Raw genomic sequence first — 18,830 nt, forward strand, 5'->3', positions numbered from 1 at the left:
GGTCCGTTCTCGGCCCCGGTCTCTGCCTCACCCCCGCAGCCCGGCCGGACTCCTCGGCCCCGCCCCGGCCCGCCCTGCCCTCAGCGCCGTTTCCAGCCGGCGGCGTTTGGCGGGCGCACGGCGGGAGCTCCGAAGGGGCGGCGGTGGCGGGAGCAGCTCCGCGATGTCGTAGGTGTCTGGGGAGCGGGGCAGCGCTGCTCTCCCTCTCCTTTCTTCTCCCTCTCCTTTCTTCTCTCTCGTCGTCCGCTCTCTCTCACTTTCCTCTTCTTCCTCCTCCTCTCCTTTCCTCTGTCCTCTTTCCTCTCCTCTCCGCCCCTCCCGGCACCGGGTCGGTTTGCGCGGGCTCGGGCGGGACGCCGTGAGGGGAGCGCTTCTCCCGGCGGGCTGCGGCTCCCGAGCGCGTTCCGTGAGGGGAAAAGTGCGCCCAGGTTCGGCCTGGAGCCGGGAGGAGCGGCCAGCGGGAGGGAGGGATTTGTTTCCAAACGAAAACAGAGCCCGGGAAATGCTCGTGATGGTGGTTCCTGGGACAGCGCTGTGGGCGGTGCTGCTGTGGGTGATGCTCTCTGTATTTTGCATTTCTGAGGGGATCGGGGGTGACTCTGTTCAGAGGTACCCAGCGACAGGGCGAGGAGCAACGGTTATAAACTAAAACAATGAATTCCACTTCAAAGTGAAGGAAAACTTCTGCACACTGAGAGTGGCAGAGGTCTGAAACAGCTGCTCAGAGAGAGTGTGGAGTCTCCCTCTCTGGAGACTTTCCAAATCCTGTGTCACCTGCTCCGGGTGCCTTGGCGAGGGGGTTTGGACTGGATGATCTCCAGAGACCCCTTCTAACCCCAATTATTGTGTGGTTCTGTATCCCTGTAAATCCCATAGATAACTCCTTTGGGGCTGTGTGGAAGAGGTCAGGAGGAAGGATCACAGAATCGTTCAGATTGGAAGGGACCACAGTGGGTCATCCAGTCCAACATCCTCCAGCAGGGTTAATTAATCCCTGCACATGGCACAGGATTCATCCAGGCAGTTCTGGAACATCTCCAATGAGGGAGACTCCAAACTTTCTCTGAGAAATCTGTTCCAGTGCTCGGTCACTGCTCAGGAAAGAAGTTCTTCCTCATATCCAGGCAGAAYTTCCTGGGCTTCATTTTCTGCCCATTCCTCTTGTCCCATTGCTGGACACCACTGAGCAGAGCCTGGTCCATCCTCTGACACCTCCCTTGGCCAACATTGAGGAATTGACAAAAAAAAAGCAGGTTTTTCTATGAATTTTTGAAAGTATGACTTGAGCAAAGTTTGATGGCAAAGGTTCACTCTGTTGCTGATTATACAGATGGAGCATACACAGGAAAATGGGATCAGAATYGATTTAGAATWATTTACACAAAGGCCAGGGGCACAAAAGGGTCACGGGGACAAAGGATACGGATACAAAAGATACAGGTGTAACAGAGTTAAGCAGCACTTAATCACTGACTGATTCAATATTTATAAAGTGATTCAATAGGATTTACTACAATTACAGCAGTGACTGAATTATAGATTCTCAYACACACCRGTGCAGAGATGTGGGAAGGAATTRCAGGCCTGTGGAGATCAGGGCATGRCATCCCCCATGCCCATTTTCCATCAGGCTCTATCTCTTCATGTTGTCTCCAGCAGAAATAAATCCTGCTCGGTTTTTTCTCCTATATTTTGCTATTTATCAAGCAATAGCTAATTAACCAGGTCATGTGATGGTACTGCTCCTGTGTGTCTCTGCACATTGTGGGCTACTGGAGATCAATAAAGTTCTTTAACCCGATAAATATTAGGGACAAAATAAYCATTGCAGGCTGTACAGCTGGCTGAAAACATGTGCCCTCATACCCTGCATGGTTAAGAAAACAAATTAAGTCTTGTCAGGCTAATTCAGGGGTAGGAAACGCAGGTTAAATACCCTCACCACGTACCTCATCTTTCTGTCTCCTTTTCTTGTTTCACAGTCTTCTTTTGGAAGATCTGAGAAGACAGTTTTGCCAGCAGGATATTCACGTGAGGTGTTGGGATAAATTTGGGTTCAGGGGTACAAGCCAGGGTTTTTGTGTAGACTTAGAGCACAAAATTTGAATTATTTTTATTTAATTTCTCACTTTATGGCATTGAACAGCAATCATTAAAAACAAGCTCCCTGTCAAGCCACACTGTTAAGTAACAGGAGGCAAGGTTGACCTCCTAAAGCTAAAATTCTGTCTTCCAATACAATATTCCAGTTCTTGAAATGCTTGSAATGAGGCTCCATCTTTGCTGCCACAGTTCAGGGTGCTTGCAGGGAGAAATTTGGGCTGTGTACAACTCAATATTTGACAGACTTCGAACAACGTAGCTTTGATCAGTGCACAACCTTCCCCCTAAGAAATGTTCTCACTGTCTATAACTTAGTGGGATTTTCATGTAGTTTCTCATTTATTTCATCCTACAGCTGTGCTGAGTCCTGATCCTGCTTTCCTTTGGCTTTCAGCTTTTTTTGAAGCCTGTCATAAAAACTTCCATCAGAACATGCCTGAGTGTAACATGCAAATGCATTGGCCCCCAGAGCACCCTTTCAGTGTGGATGCATTAATAAATGGAATATTTCTCTGCTGCCACRAGCTGGAAGCTGTAATGGAGTCAGGATTCCTTGAGCAATATGGGTTTCTCCTTAAAAAAGAAATACATTGTAAAGAATTCCATCAAACTGTTACAGCTTTGGCTGCCCTTTGGCCAGGATTTCAGAGGCTTTTTTAATTTAAATGTTACCTGTTTACTTGGCTTTTTTAAGATAGGATATTTCTTTTCCCCTTTTTGTAATAGAGATAGCTGTAAAACAGTTTTCATATAAGACCCTTGCCTGAGTTACATATCAAAGATGTGTTTCCATTCTATTTTCCCAATACTTTAATTTACAGTTTTGGAATAGCAACATAAATTTTAAAAGGATATGTTTGGAATGAGGTCATCTGAATCCCTTACGAGGCAAAACATTCTTTTCCAAGATGAAAACCGAACTAAGTTCTTGAAATATGATGCAYATTCCAAACCTTGTTTAATTCAATGTAATATATATGTTTCTAGGGGACTGTTCTTACAAAGATTTTTTTTTTCCTCATCGTTTTATATCATCCTTTAAACTATTGTTAAGATTTAGGAACGTGCTTAAAAAGTTTCCGTTGTCTCTGGGAAAAATAGTCTTAATTTATGTTGACCTTTCTTTCCTTGGAGCATTTAGCCTGCATTCAATAAAATTTTGATGACTGCTCTTTAGAAGACAGCTGTACCATATAAAGTATTATAAATATTCAGYTTTCCTCTTCCAGTGTTGCCATTAACAGCTGGGCATCCAGTTCAGAGGAGCAGATTTTGCAGAGAGAGCTTGGCATGTTCCTGAATCAGGAGAGGGAAGAAGGGAAGCAAACAGTTTCTTATGGTTTGGGGACCTGTAAAGACATAAGAGCATCTGTTCCCCTGTTAAGTCATAGTCTGGTAGCACTGAATCATGTTAAGAGCTAAAATGATGGGAAAAACTACTTTTTTCACCTTGGCTGTACCTGTGTCTTAAATGTCTTAAACATTATTTCGACTAATGGCAAAATAATTTCAACCCTTGCTCAGAAGGTATGTAAATGAAAATGCTTTTGTGGGGGTTTTGTTGTTTATAGTCTTGGAGTAAAAAGATAAATTCTCAGCGTGATTTCACTTCAGTGCCTTGGTTTTATGTCTGGTATAAAATGGAGAATCAGATTTTCTTAGGCAAACACTTTATCCTTCTAAACAAGCAACATTCTTGGTACAGCGAATGGATTTGCTTTGGATGCCATCAGTAAATGTGAAACCAAAACCAGAAAACTGTCTTTAACATTATCACTTACAGACCTTGCTAACAGAAATCTTTATGCCTACGTGACCATAAAACCTGTCCCTATTTTTCTCTTGCAGGGTTAAGAGAGCATTAAAGTTGGACAGTGTTAAAAAAGATTATGTAAGTATTTTTGGGTGTATGGAGCCATCTGGGCTGTATATATATATCTATATATAAATATATGTATGTGTATATATCTGTGTGCAAAAATAAACATGTATATAAACAATCTATTCCATTTTAGCAGCCTTTGTATTGTTACAGATTGGATGTTGGCTGGGCAAATCTTAAAGCACAAAATTACTGCTGCAAATATTAGTATAAAATTTATTGAATTTCATTTGTCACAGAACTGCCTGGCGTTAAGTAATGTAYGTCTGCATGAATCACTTGAAAAATRTGCATATTGTTATTGCCATCACTATTTACCCAAGAGCTGAATGAGTTAAGATCCTCAGTGAAATCATTTATTAGAAATTAGCTCCATTATCCTGGGAAGCAAACGTTCTGCCATGTAATTGTACATGTGACAATATGGAATTATGATAATGCTGTAATCTGCATCTTACAAACTGCAAAATTGAAATGAAAACATTAAAGGCATTTTCATGTCAGGGCTGTAATTACCTCCCTCAGCTAATCTGGCATAATGAAACAATAAACTACGAGCGCTGCCATAAATTTCACCGCAGTTATCACAATAAAAATAAAATCATACTGTTGCTATTATTTTTTTGTAAATGCGGTTCCGGCAGCCTCGCAGCACCAGCGTGTCGTGACATATGTCASTTTATTATCTCCCCACAGTGGGTGTTGCTGCAGACAGGATGGCAGGGTGTAAAGGAAAGGAAATTTTGGAAAAGTGCARGGAAAAAGAGCTGGTCAGCAAACGAGCTCCTGATAAATCTCCACGCCTGTGTCGTTTTGAAGAGGTTTTTTTTTATATGCAGCACATACTTGGAGGCCTCACTGGTATTGAGCAAGGTAGAAATTGGCCATTTAAAGATTTTCTAGATACTTCTTTYTTGAAAATTTAAACAGAGGTGGCAAAATACCGCAGTGGCACTAAAAAAAAAATTCATTAGCAGTTTAATTAGCAGCTCAGTGTACCATTACCCARCTTGTTCTGTTCAGGATGCAGCTGTGACTGTAATTTTGCATCTGTTTCTTGAGCTGTTGTAACATTTTGTTAAATGATTGGTCCACTTAAATGCTTTAAAGCCATTCCTTTCCTGCCCCTTTCCATGTGATAAAAAGAATTATTGAACCTGCAGTCAGGTTCTTGTACAGCAAAAAGCTAAAGGAAAGCCCATCTGAATGCCAGAAACTTTCAGTGGAGGCTCAGTGATTTGGCTTTACCCTGATTTTTGATTCACATGATGGTTCTGACATGATGCATGTCAAAGATTTAAATTAAATTACTTTACAGAAGGTAAGAAGGAACAGAAAGTAGTAAATTCATGGTTTGGGTGAGGTTTCTTTGCTATTTGTATCATTCCTTCCCTGTTTATCTCTCATTCCGTTGGTCAAAATTCTCATGAACTAACCAGATCACCAATGAGTATTTTTAGATTTTGGAATGTTAGCATGGTAATGTTTAAAAATTGCAWAACTGGACAAAAACTCTTCTTCCTGGAAGAATCAAACAAATAAAAACTGTCCTTGTAAGTGCTACAGGAATTATCTCCAGGTAATTGTATAAAATAACCTTATCCATATCCAGAAATCGATGAGATGGTTTCTGTTCAAGCAGGAAAAGTGGCCTGAAATGTTTGGAGATTCTTCCTMTTACAAAGGAGATTTGATGACCTGTGAATCCTTAAATTGGCATTGATACTGTAAATAATATTTCATTTGAAAATTATTTGAAACTTTTCTTTAACCTGCTTGAACGTGGCAAAACATCAGCAGCAGCAGACTGAGGATTTCCATCAGGTGTAGTTTAAATACTCCCAGGCTTCAACAAGAGTATAAATGGCTGGGGTGAAATTATTTAGGGTGTTTGAGAACAAAAAAAGACAGAGGCAAATGGGCAGCAAATGAAATCTTTTAAAATCTGGTGGAAATCCCACTACCGATGACCAGCACTATCACTGGTGGGTTATAAAGTAAAGTTTTGTGGGTTTTTTTTTTAATTTCAGTAGATAAATAATGCAGTGAAATCCCAGTTTCTCATCCTTGCAATTCAGCATCTGTTCTAGAGAGGGAACTGTGTCCCAGATAATCCCAGTTCATCTTSCAGCATCACAGACTTGTTCTTCTGAAAACTTCTTTGCACAAATCCTTTAACATCATTAAATAACTCCTCTTGTATCATTAGATGTACTGAAMCCCTGGACCAGAGACAAAATTTTGGATTTAAGGGACTTACTTTGGAGTTTTTCAATTAACACTTGTTAAAAAAAAATTAGAAGTAACTTTTGATGCAATTAAAATCTAAAAATATTTGTGTCCTAAATTCTCAATACTGGAGGAAAAATAATACCAGATTTTGGCTGCTTAAAAAAAAACCCAACCAACCTGGTTGTGCCAGAATACCTAAATCTCTGGAAAACAAGTGTTTTTATGGAAACTGGGATGCAAAGTTTGAAAGTTATTTTTATCTTTTAGAGCTAAACTAATCTTATTGAGGAGGGTGAGTGATGGAGCAGCTCAGTGAGTACAATGTCAACCCACCACAACATTTAACTTGGGCTTTCCATAATGGGAGTTCATGAAGTTAGGAAAATCTTACCAGRTARTAAAAGTTCAGATTTGTTTTCTCASTATTCTTCTGGATTATTTTTTTATGTTTTTTCTCCATTTCAGCCAGCTGATGCAACCCCTGAGAAGGCCAAAAGGAGAAATCTGAATTTTTACTCACCGACCACAGGAACGTGCCAGATGAGTCCCTTTTCCTCTCCCGTGGGTCACAGTGCACARAAACCCCAAAATCCCCCAGCACAGGGTGAGCTGAACATTCCATCWTTCTGACTACAACATTTTCCTGCTTTTTGGCTGCATTTAGGAACTTCTGTCTCATGTGCTGTGTTTGATTCCTTTTTCCTCTTGAAGAATTTTGATCTCTTTTGGACAAGCTTGGGTTTAAAGCTTGAATTTTTTTTCAATGTAAATCTTGGGGTTGTTTATGAAACAACTGAGTAAGGCAAATTTTAATTAACATAACACTGACTGTCATTAGCTCTCAGAAAATGCACTTTGTATGATCGTAATAATTACGTTATTTCCAGTTCACTTTAAGACAATTATGTCCACTTAGTTACAGTCACAGTTTTTGATGCAAACTTTGTTTAAAAAGTAGATTTTTAATATACTGAGCTGCTTTTATGGATGGATAAATTACTACCTCTTGAAGTGTTAAGGAACCATCAAGTCACCTGGTGTAACTTTTTTGTTTAAAAAAACGAGTAAAAAGGGACTTTTTGTCATCATTTCCCATAGAGCTTTTATTTCTTTGCGTAGAAGAGGTGGTTAAGTGTGGATTTGAAGACTACAAATTATTTTAATAATAATAGTAATGACCATAATTATAATGATGATGATAATAATGACAATAATAATGCAAAATTTATGCCTTTGACCTAGTAGATAAATTTATCTACTCTGTTTTTCTACAGAGATAAAAGTATTTTCAGAGTRTTCCCAGGCCAGATTTCTATGTCTGGTCACATGATCACAGCTGACTTTAGATGGATAATTATTCATTCATCTAGCACTAACCTTTTTTTCCTTTTTTCTCTTTTTTCATATATCAACAAAATAGTAGCATATAATTCATATATCCCAGCTTTCAACTTGTCCATTTAAACCCACAATTTCTGTTCTCCTTCTAAAAAACCCACAGTACTGATCCAAAAGTATTACCTGGTTGATAATTGATGGTTGATTCAAGTCCAAGTCCTATTGACTACTTAGATTTAAAATKAAATTTTTGGGGGTCTTGACTTGTAGCTACTCTATGGGAACAGCTTAAACTTTTATAACACTTTGTCATTGTGAGATGTTTTTAAATGTTTTACAAAACATTAAAATTAAAAGTTAATTTATCCTCAAGTGCTGGTACTCGCATGCAATAATTTAGATCCAGCAAGAAGAAATCAAAGTGTTTAATGCTTGGTGTGGCCTCTCTTTTTCAGTCTGATGGCAGGAGAGGAATTTATTACAGTGAAATGTGGAAAGCACCTCATTCCACAGGCTCTGTCTGGGATCYGTACATTTGTTAAATCCGTGGCAAATTCCAACTCTTTCACTTAAAGGTGAATTTACAAAATCTCCACATTTTACGATGTCTTCAACTTCAGCCACAATTAAATCATTTCTGATAGTCAGATGTGACTTTTTTATTGCTGGAGCAAGTATTGATAGACAAGATAAAATTTTAATCTGGTTTTGTTCTAATCTGATTCCTGTGGGAATTGTAGAGATCGTGTAAAGGGATGTAAATTYAGAAGGTCTTTTGTGGTCAGAGGTCACGTTTTTCCTGCCTCATCCATCATATGCCAAGCTGGAATATTATCTTGTCAGTTGAGCACATTTGGAGCCTTTGGAAGCAATTTCCAGGATATCTGTGGTTGTTTATAAAATGGACTTGGGGCCAGGCAGTTTTTATAAARGGAAATGAGAGTTTCACTGCTCAGTTGTTGCAGCATTTTCAGGATAATGCTCCCTTAATCTGAGTATTTTAGCAGTTAATAGGATAAAAAACTCCTGAGAAGAACACACTGACTCTCTGCCAGGATGATACCAACTTCCAGTTTTAAAGCTGTAATTCCAAGGCTTTCAGGAATTGCTAARATTAGTCAAATTCCAAAAGTGTAAATTATAATTTAGTGTGATTCAATCCAAGTCCTGCTTTCCAAGTGAGCTATGGGGCTTTTTCTAAAAGCTCATTCGTCAGGTTCCCACCAGCACCTTTTTCAAGTGCTTCAAATACTCCCCATCTTATTTTTATTTTTGTTTCTTTTCTTCCTCTGAGGAGATGGGAATGAGCAGAGCGATTCTGAGAGTGGATTATCCAGGAGAGGGCAGCCTCCAACAGAGCAGGACATGTGAGTGAATTCAATCTGAACTTCCTTATGGGTGCAGTGCTGTGATTGCATTTCTTTTTCACCACCAGACAATAATTGTGACATTTATTCAATTAAATCTTACATTTGAAGCTGTAGCTCTTCCTTTTCATTGTTGCACTTGAAGGAATATTTGTTTCCTGGAGTTTTTCCCTCTAATGGATGTTTTCCCCATCATTAGGCTGAAATTCCTAAAACAAAGAGTTCCAAGTGATGGAGCTGGACAGAATTGTTAAGATGACATTTAAACAGTGAAAAAATCAAATATTAAAATGATACCCGTGTGAAACTGTAAATTAATTAACTGGGGTTTTTTTGTGCCTCTGTAAATCCCTTGGTCAACACATGCAGCCTCATTTCTTAGTGACAGGAACTCGGAATTACAGAACAATTGGAGTAATTAGAGGCCTCATTGACATGGAAATGTTTGCATTCAATAATTCACAATGTTTTCAAAAGGTTTGCTGGAGACCAGCAGTGACATTCAAACAAAAACATGTATAAACCAACACCTACACTTCATATTCATGTGGACTTCCATCCACTTTATTTTACAGCTAGAAAATACATTGTCCAATACACTGATACAAATCCTCCCAGCTGAGCTGGATCCATCCTAATTTCAATGGGAAAAAAAGCTCTGGAAACATTAAAAACATGGATTTTCASTGAGTGAGGATGTAAATAATTGGAATTGTTTTACCTTTTTTACACAGGTTCCTGGAACTGCAGTCCCAAGTGAGAAGTTCCTTGCCCAGAATTCTGAAAATAAGGGCAAATCTGACAAACCTAAAGGTCTGATTTACACTGGTTTGTTTTTTAAACTGATACAATACAGGATTTGAAAGTAAAATCGAGATTTTATATGCAACATTTGAGTTTTAAGGGATAAGGAAGCAAATAAAAGACTGAAACCAGGCAAGTTTGATTTGGAAATCCAGAAAATGYAAAAAACCTCAAAACTTACTGGATTTTTTAAACTAGAGGAGCTTTTTTTCCAAGTCCTCTGTTTTTAATTTGTGCACCAATAAAAACATATGAAGTTCTCAAGTTATTTGTAACTTGAAATATGAATTATTGCTACATAGATCTTTATGTCTTTGAAGATTAAAGATCTCTTTGTGTTGAAGGGATTGCACCATTTAATTTACCACTMATGTATCATTATTTAATAGTCCAGTACATGTTAAAATGCAAATCACTGCTGTGTTTTATTCACATTTTGTTTCCTGACTAAATTTAGCATGAAGTTCATTGCTGTACATCAATAGCTGAGAAATAATTCAGTGGTTGATTTATTTCATGTGGTCTGACARGGTTTTATTTACAAAAAAAACCAAAACTGATACTAATTGAAAATGTTTTAATTAAAATGTTTATTTAGAAAAGGAAGRATTTAGAATTTATGAACAATTCCCAAATTGTTTTTGGTGTGTTGTAGATATTGGGAATGGGATTTAACGATGACTTTAATGATTGTTTTCCAGGCTTTGGAGGGCAGCAGAGAGCTGGAAAATCTCCTCGGAGTCTCCCACTCRTCCTGTGTCCTGAGTGCTGAACTGCAGAAAACCCAAGAGCTGGGTGAGGAGAAGAACCCTTTATTAATTAATAAATCATTTAATAAAGAACCCTTTATYACACTGAACAAGGATCCCTCCAGCTCTTCCCTCTGCCCGGGATTTGTGTTTTGCTCAGGAAAAATGCCCCAAAAATGCATCCAACAGGGACATAAAAGCCAGGCAAACAGGGGAGGAAAAACTTGGAAAAGCAACACCTTTTCTTATGGAAATGGTGGGTAAATAGTTAGATGCTTAGTGGGTAGTTAGGTAGGGATTAAGCTAAACGTTTGCACTTGGATTGCTGGGCCTTTCTTCTCCTCTTGGAGGAAGTTGGTTTGTTTGTTTGCCTGGCAGCAGGATTAGGCTGAATATAAATTTCCAGGCTTTCAAAATCGCTATTCATGTGTCTTTAAATGATGGCCATTCCAGATGCTTGTTGTGTTGGGATCAGGGCACTTCACAGCTGCCACATCTGGAATACTTTTCCAAAGGAGCCCAAAAAATAAACCTGAAGTGCCTGGGCTGCTGCTTTTTGCACTTGGAAACAGRTGGACACTAAAGCCCAGATACCAGAGAGTTTTTCTTCCCAAACAGTGGAATTCCTGCATCACATGCTGTTGGTTAAATTCCCATTTCTTTCCTGACTTGTATTCCAAAACTCATTCCATTTTCTTTTGCTTGCACTGCACTGTGATGCCAGATCCTTTCTCAGGCAGGATGGAGTTACCTGGAAATAATCTGGGTTTCCAKCCAGGTGGGACAGACAGACAGACAGACATCCCAAAGGACAGCTCAGACCTCTTGCTGACACTCCCTTGTCCGCTCTTTCCCTCAGCAGCTTTTTCCCATCTCTGAATCAGGAACAAAACACCACATCAGCAGCAGAAAGGAAAAAAATGGCAACAAAATGGGATATGAGACTTGAAAGCAAAACTTGTCAGAATTATCTGAATTTTGAAAATGTTTGTTAATTTTTTTGAGCACAGTTACATAGGTAAGAGGTGTTTTTTTTCCTTGAAATGCTTTGAGAGTGAAGGAGGCAGCAGAGGTATTATTTTCTTTGAAAGCTCTGGGGCAACATTTGTTGATTTTGGATTTATTTCTTCACTAGTGAGTCAAGCAGAAAAACTGCAGCTGTTGAAAGCAAACCATGGAGAAGTCCCTGCCCGAGGTAAGGAACTCTTCATAACTYCTGTGTAACAGATGCTTTGATTCCTTTTGCTTGATTTCTTTTTAGTTCCTTTCACTTGAAATAAATTGGGTAACCTTTAGGATATGAAAATGGTGATAATCAAATGTTTCTTCTAAATACTATGCAGCTGTAAATTGAATATTTGCTGCCATTTTTGTGATATTGGGTATTTCCCCTGTGCAAGGAGAAGGAATCATTCATGGCCTTGCACTTGTGGCATGGTCCTGAAGGAAGCASAGTCACATCCTAAAGGCTTTCCATACCTTTTAAAAATCCCARTTATCCTTGTTCTTCCTCATCCTCCTCCCTCCCGCTGTGTTTTCAGTAAAAAACACTCTTGCAGCAAATCCTTTATCACTCTGTGCATTTTGTGGGGTATTCCACCCACTCCAGGGGGCTGTGAAATCCCAGCTCTGAGGTTTCTTCATAACCAGCRCTGTGCAAATATTTGAAGTTGGTGGCATTTCATACCCAGCTGCTTTAGTGCTGTGGCAGGAGGAAAGGGGACACACACAGGATTGTTTAATTCCCTCACACACAGTAAAATCAACAACCACTCCCCAGGGATATTCTGATATTTCTGTTATCTTCACACTTGCTGTCTTAAAGCAGAGTCAATTCAAAATCAAGAGCAATGGTGGCATCTGTGCTCTGGGGAACTCCCTTAAAGGACAGCAAAAGTAGGGTGGGAAAAAGAATTCTGAGTTTAGGCTGACCGATTTTGATGAAGTTTCAATGTCACTTTTGCTTTCACAAAGAATAAATTCAATTTTGCCGTCTTGAAAATGCAGTAGCAGGAGAGGCAGAGAAGTTTGTGATCAAAGAGAAGCATGTGGAGATGTTTTGCTTTGCCTTTTCGTTTCAGATGTGGTTTTTTCATAATTATTTTTAATTAGTTATGGCAAGGCTTAAAACTTATGACTGTTCTGTGGCTTGGTCCAGATGGAATGTCACATTATCATCACATGGTGAGGCATGAAATTTATTTACTTTACATAAACAACCTCCTCTTAAAACAACTTCATACAAAACATTCCTGGCTCAATGGGCGGCGTTGTGCACAGCTCAGTTTATCATTTTGGGTGACCAGCATGGAAAAAGGGCATCATTGTTTGGCCATGACTYGAATTTACAGTAAACAAAATGTTTTTGAATAGAAAGTAAGCAAATTGTAAAACAACTGCCAAGAGATGAATCGAGCCGGTGTCTGCGAGTCCAGAATGTGCTTTCTGTGTGCTGACAATGGATGTGTAGGTTTGGGAGTGCATATTTTGTAGGAAATTTTAATAGGTTTGGAGATTCCAGGAGTGGAGGTTCTAAAAGAGAAAGCTGCTCCAGCTGGTTGTTACAAATTTTGATTCCCCAAAATCCTGATATRAACCGTGTCCATGGCTCCTGCTGTCCATGGGAGTGTTGCAGGGCTGAGGAAAACTCTTTTCAGGCTGTGATGAAATTAAAACCCTTCCCTTTCTGTGGTGCTGTTCATTCTGCCCAGCCCATGGGCCAGTCTGATCCTCACTGAGTTCTGGACATTCCCAACTTTCTCAGTGGATTAATACAAGTGACTGAGGTTTGTGCTCTTGGGGCGGCAGTGGTGGTTTTCCAAGAGGCTGGTTCAGCATTATTCAGGATTAATGGGATGGATTTTATTCCATGACACTTGAAATCACTGATGAAAGCAAAGCTGGAGAGATTGGGGACCAAAACTCCTGAGTTTCCTCCTGCCAAAACGGTTTTGAAGATTGGATTTACGGTAAAACATAAATCCCTTTTCACAACCACTGCAAACTATAAACAAATCCTTAATAATCAGAGCTCCTCCTCAAACCAGGTAAAAATACAAAATTCTACCATTTATCCCATTTTGTGTCAGCTTGAGTTTGGAATTTGGGTGTTCAAAGACTTAAACCACTTGGTTCTGGTGTTTGCTGGGAGTTTATTTTCATATCTTTCTCAATTAAAGTGTAACAAATTTGTTGATTTTTGAACATACTTGGGAGTCTGTCCCGCCTTTCCTTCCTCCTCCTTTGAGATCTTCCAAGGAAGAGGGGAATGCAGCAGTGGATTTTTCCAACTGTAAAACCCTAACTTAAAAATCACATTTATTTCCCTCAGCCCAACTTTGTATYCACTTGCAGGGAAGAAATGCCATTATCCTTTTCTTGGGAAAAACAGATTTTGGGACATGGCTGAGGAGAAATGGTGATGCTGGAGGGATCTGGCCTTGTTGATCTGCCCTTCMCTGAGGAAGAATATCCCTGTTTGTKCTCCTSAGGCTTTCCTAGCACCARACCTRGGRCAGAGCTGATCTCAGTTCCTCACTGAGTGGGCATTGATTTCTTTTCAGTTCCTTTCACTTGAAATAAGTTGGGTAACCTTTAGGATATGAAAATGGTGATAACCAAATGCGTTTCCTCTAAACCACAGGAATGTGGTTGGCCCCATTTGGTGTCCWGGGGATGAAAAGCTGTTGTTGCTGTGGCTGAATTGGATTTTGTCTCTCTCACTCCTCTCCACTGGTCCCTTTTTGGTTTTGGTTTGGGACTATGTRAGTCCCTCCCAGTGCAGARGAGGGAGCAGATCCCMCTCAGCCCAGTWYCCCYRMCCTCCTTTTCCCAGCTCCAGGAGCRGGATGRGGTYTCCATTGTCCCATCCCAGCARGATTTGGGTYGTACCCACACTGTGTTTTTTACAAACAGCCTGGCTCCAGAGGGTCTCTGGCTGTGGGGCCAGCAGCACWGGCAGTTTTGGGGCTGGAAGGAAGGAAAGGGGCAGTTCCAGGCTCTGCAGTGATGGAACACCCTGTGCTATGTAGATGAAATATTAAGCCATTAACTGCAGTGGCAGATACAGAAATGCACATGAGACATATGACTGCAGGCCCCAGACAAGTACACAGAGAACTGTCAAGCTGCATTTTAGATTTAGGTGTCAGCCCCATTTATTCCCAGATTTYCCCCTTGTTTTTACACTCTATTTTCCTACGTACCTTTTCAGAGATGCAACAGCTATTAATTTTTAATTCTGGTGGATCTAGTTTRGAGTATTAAGCTTAATGAAAAATTCAGAAGAATTGTAGTTCTTCCAACATGTAGCAACTCCTACATGAGAATAAATACTGCTTTCTCCCATGAATATAATTATTTTAAATAAAAAAGAAAAGAAACATTAGTTTGGACTCACTTAGTAGCAATTATATGTTTAAGAGGTGTAAATAACTTGCTATCCAGACATTACAAATATCCAGGTGCTCTGTATGTGCTGATGACAACAAAATTGAAAAGAAAGACTGTAATAATTCTGACTGGTTTTCTCTGCAGAAGATATTGATTATTTGTGTGTGGTGAGAGATTTGGAAAATTCAATTAAAGGAGTTGTGCAAAGGTTTCATAAATTTCCCYGGTACAGCGTGTACACAGACATTGCTGCGTATTAAATCAATGCAGCACTTCACAATATATTTTCTTTGAAACATAAAAATAAATAACATTTAAACAGTTCTGCTTACTACAGAAACAAATTTTATTTTCTGTGAAGCATTTAGTCATGTGCTATCACTGACTCATACACATTTGCCAGCTGTAACAAATTTTATAGACGTTTTCTCCAGAGACATAGCTCATATACTATGAATTTTTAAATGAGCAAATGGTGAAGAAGGGATGTCAGCAATATAAAAATTGATCAGTTAAAAGATAAAAGCATAAGTAAAGAGATTTGTATGGTAGTCTTAATAGGTTTTATTAAATAAAAATACTATAAAAAGACAGTAATGAATAGACTGAAGGTTTTAACTGTGGTTGAGGTGGAGAAAAATTATTCTGGCACATTTAGTAGAAGATTGGTTTTATATCACCCGACAGGTGAACATTTTTTTCCTCTCTGCTTTTTAGATCTGTAAATGTTTTAGAGCAGTCAGAGTTGGGAGAGAATGGTGGGGGRACTTGGAGGGGAAAGGGAACTTGGGAAGATTGAGCCTTTTAGTGCCTCTGTGGAGTGTGGAGTCAGGGTGTGCCAGGTGGGAGAGCTGAGGAGGCCCCATCCCTGGGCTTTGGTGCCCTCCCCTGCTGGGTTCTCTGCAGCTCAGGCTGCTGGAAATGCCCCTTGGTGTGTCTGATACACCCCGGAATTGTCCCTTCACCGCTCCATGGAGGGGAACCAAACCCYCCAGAGCCAGCAGGCCCCGGGGTGCTGGAGCAGAGCTCTCATCTGCTGCAGGGACCATTTGGCAGCCCTGGCACTCGGATGCACCTGCTTCCAGAGCCTTTCCCACATGTTCTCATTCCCCGAGTTCCTTTCTGTCCCTGCACGTTTTCCCTGCTTGTCCCAGGCACCTGCTCAGTGCTCAGCCAGCCCTGCCCTGCCCTGCCCTGCCCGGCTGTGAGCTCAGGTGTGGGCAGCTCCAGGGATGGCTGTTCCTCTGCTGCACTCCCTGAGTGGCCTCTGCTGACGTGGCCTTTGGGGATTTTTATTTATTCTCTGATTTCTGATAGCAAAAAGCAGCACCAGCTTCTCACACTCAGAGCACATTCTGTTCTGCTTTGCCATCAGGGCTGATGATGTAACACATGAGCAACATTCATCAGGACAAGCTCTGAAATCCCTGCTGACACCGTGTTTGAAGGAAAAGGGGTTCTGGGTTCTTCAATCACCACAGAAACTCATTTAACTTGTGTTTGAGGCAGGATTTGCAAAAATTCTGTCATCACACCAATGTTGTTTCCCATATCCCACATTTCTGTGTTGTTTCCTCGTTCCCAGGGTACTTCCAGACAGCCGGGAGTGCTGCATTCCTGAACTCACTCCTGGACAGAAGGAAGGAGCCCCTGGGGCTGCTCTCGGCCTTCCCCAGCACCGAGGCACTGCCAGAGTGACCAGGACCAGCACTTGTTGGAAACCACGTGCACAGAGCTCTGGGTGTCCTGCAGGCTGCGAGGGCCTCAGGGGAGACAGTTGTTTCTCTGCACAGGGGATTTGTTCCTGGTTGGAGAATTGTTCCTGGTTTGTTGAGCACCATGACAAAGTGACTCTGTAGAAATTCCCTACTAAAACATCCTGTGGTGTTTCTCCTCATCTTGTTGCTCCTTTGGCTCCTTGTCTTTGTTCCTTCAAACATTCCAAAATGTTCCTGCAGCTCAGAACAGAGGGGYTGCTGCCCTGCCTTGCCTTAGGCTGTGTGTGTGTGTTTTACTGGACATCAGATCCGTAACTCCAAACAGATCCCATGAACGATGCTGCCGCTGTCTAATTGCTATTTATTTTAGTCATTCCTCATCTCCCCACAGGCATTATGTGAAAAATGCATTCCACATCAACCCAAACTTCTCCATCTGCTGGGCTGGACTTAAAAGGAGCGAAGAGCTGAGTGTAAACCAATCTCCCCAGCAAATCCCAGCTGGGGAGCGCTCGCTGCGCCGGGCAGGTGCACGTCCAGATAACATTTCTGGCATCTATTTCAACTTAACAATGTGCACAACCAGATAATCTCAATGTAAATAATCCACCCTGGGTGGCTGTGCAGCCCTGGGTGAGCGGGGTTGGTGTGTGTGGAAAATAAACGGGGGTTCTGGAGGGCTTTCTGCAGCACTGCCTGGGCTCTGAGGCTGGAGGAGCAGGGAATCGATCCCTYTGCAGTGCAAGGGATTATTCTGACCCTGGATGTGTTTGAGTTGTTTGCAAACACTCCCTGGTGGTGCTGCCACAGTTGGGGACAGATTTGTCATCCACATGAGAGCTCCTCTAAAGCCAACCCCAGCCCCACAATGGAAAGGGCCTCAGCTTCCAGCCCAGCATTAACACGCACGGCTATGGAGGAACTTCTGCTTTAAGGTCAACATTTGAGTTTGGTTTTGCCATTTAATGCTCTAAGGGCAGAGTTGTTTTATACGACCCAGCTGCTTTTCTCTTTCCTTCTCAACTTCACCCTTTGAGCCAAGGGAAGCCCCTGCATCTCAAATCCTTGCATTAGGCTGGAAAAGTGCAGTAAATGATTTATACTTTTTTATCMAAGTCCACCATACACACACACTTGAATGTCCTTTCTACCACTGCAAAGTCCTTCTCCACAAATAAACTGATTTTTACAACTCGAATTGTCAGCACCGCCATGATGTGTTCTGGGTGTGGCTGAACACACACACACACACACGCTCAAGCTTTGGGAGTTTTTCATTAATAAAAATGGTTTTGCACTTCACTACCTGTGCAGTCCAACTGGGAAAAGGGTTAGGAACTGTTTGAAGGGAGTTGAGTCAGTTCTCATTGTCCCYCTGCTCTGTCAGGCTCCCAGAGCTGGGCTGGCTGTGTGTGTGAGGTGCCCCAGCCCCTGCTTTGGAGGCTCAGGGTACCTGAACCAGCCAGAGGTTCTGTAACCTGGCTGTAACCTCTGGAGCTGGAAATGAAATAATTATTGATCTGAGAAGAGTCTGGAACCAACTGTGCTGGTCTGAACCGATCTGTTGTGGGTAGTGTTGGATGAACAGCATCAAATCTGTACAGGAACCAACAGTAAAGGTGCTGATGGACAGCAGTGWGTCCCAGCAGAACCCATGGCAATCATTAAATTGGGTGTTTTTTAGGGAGAGTTGCACACTGAGCTCGTGCTGTTCATGCCCCTCATCCACACCTCAGCTATTTAGGCACGAACTGTATCTTTGACCTCCTGCTGTACCAGGCTTTTGCCTCCGAAGCAGCTGGGGCTGTTAAGAACCATTTCCAGTTCCACACAAGGTGGATCGGGTGACTCTCACTTTATCACCCCCCGAGGCCACCTCAAGGACAAAGAAAAGGGATACACTCAAAACTAATGTTTGGGTACAGGGAAGGCTGAGCCTGGGCTCCTGCTGCCACAGGGCTGGGCTAACGAGCCCCTGGACTGTTCTGCTTCCCCCACCTTCATCTTCCTCTCACAAGTCCCAGCCCTTCCTCRGGCTGACAGGGCTCAGGCAGCTTTTTCCCCGATCCTGCTTGGGGGAAACACGGTGGSTTTGGGATTTCTCTGGAGACAAAGATCCCTATTTTTGTGTTCTGCTACCCAGCAGTGCCCTCAGCCTACACTTGCAGGAAGAAAGGCCATGCTGTGGGCAGAGCTCYTGCATGCCACAGTTAAGAGTCACAGCTGCAGAAAATCAGAAATACTT

At 41.5% G+C, this 18,830-nt stretch overlaps 1 protein-coding gene across 1 annotated transcript; it reads left to right on the forward strand.

The window, feature by feature from the left end:
* The first annotated feature begins 56 nt into the window (after positions 1–56).
* On the forward strand, positions 57–17,816 carry ITGB3BP (integrin subunit beta 3 binding protein). The gene is made up of 8 exons (XM_057370385.1): positions 57–168; positions 3,952–3,994; positions 6,683–6,821; positions 8,850–8,922; positions 9,657–9,735; positions 10,428–10,521; positions 11,611–11,670; positions 16,453–17,816. The coding sequence occupies exons 1-8, from the start codon at positions 164–166 to the stop codon at positions 16,563–16,565; spliced, it is 606 nt and encodes a 201-aa protein (XP_057226368.1). The 5' UTR covers positions 57–163; the 3' UTR covers positions 16,566–17,816.
* The last annotated feature ends 1,014 nt before the right edge of the window (positions 17,817–18,830 follow it).

Source organism: Malurus melanocephalus, unplaced genomic scaffold, assembly GCF_030028575.1.
Source record: "Malurus melanocephalus ecotype Western Australia unplaced genomic scaffold, MMel_1.1 scaffold_125, whole genome shotgun sequence".
Lineage (NCBI taxonomy): Eukaryota > Metazoa > Chordata > Aves > Passeriformes > Maluridae > Malurus > Malurus melanocephalus.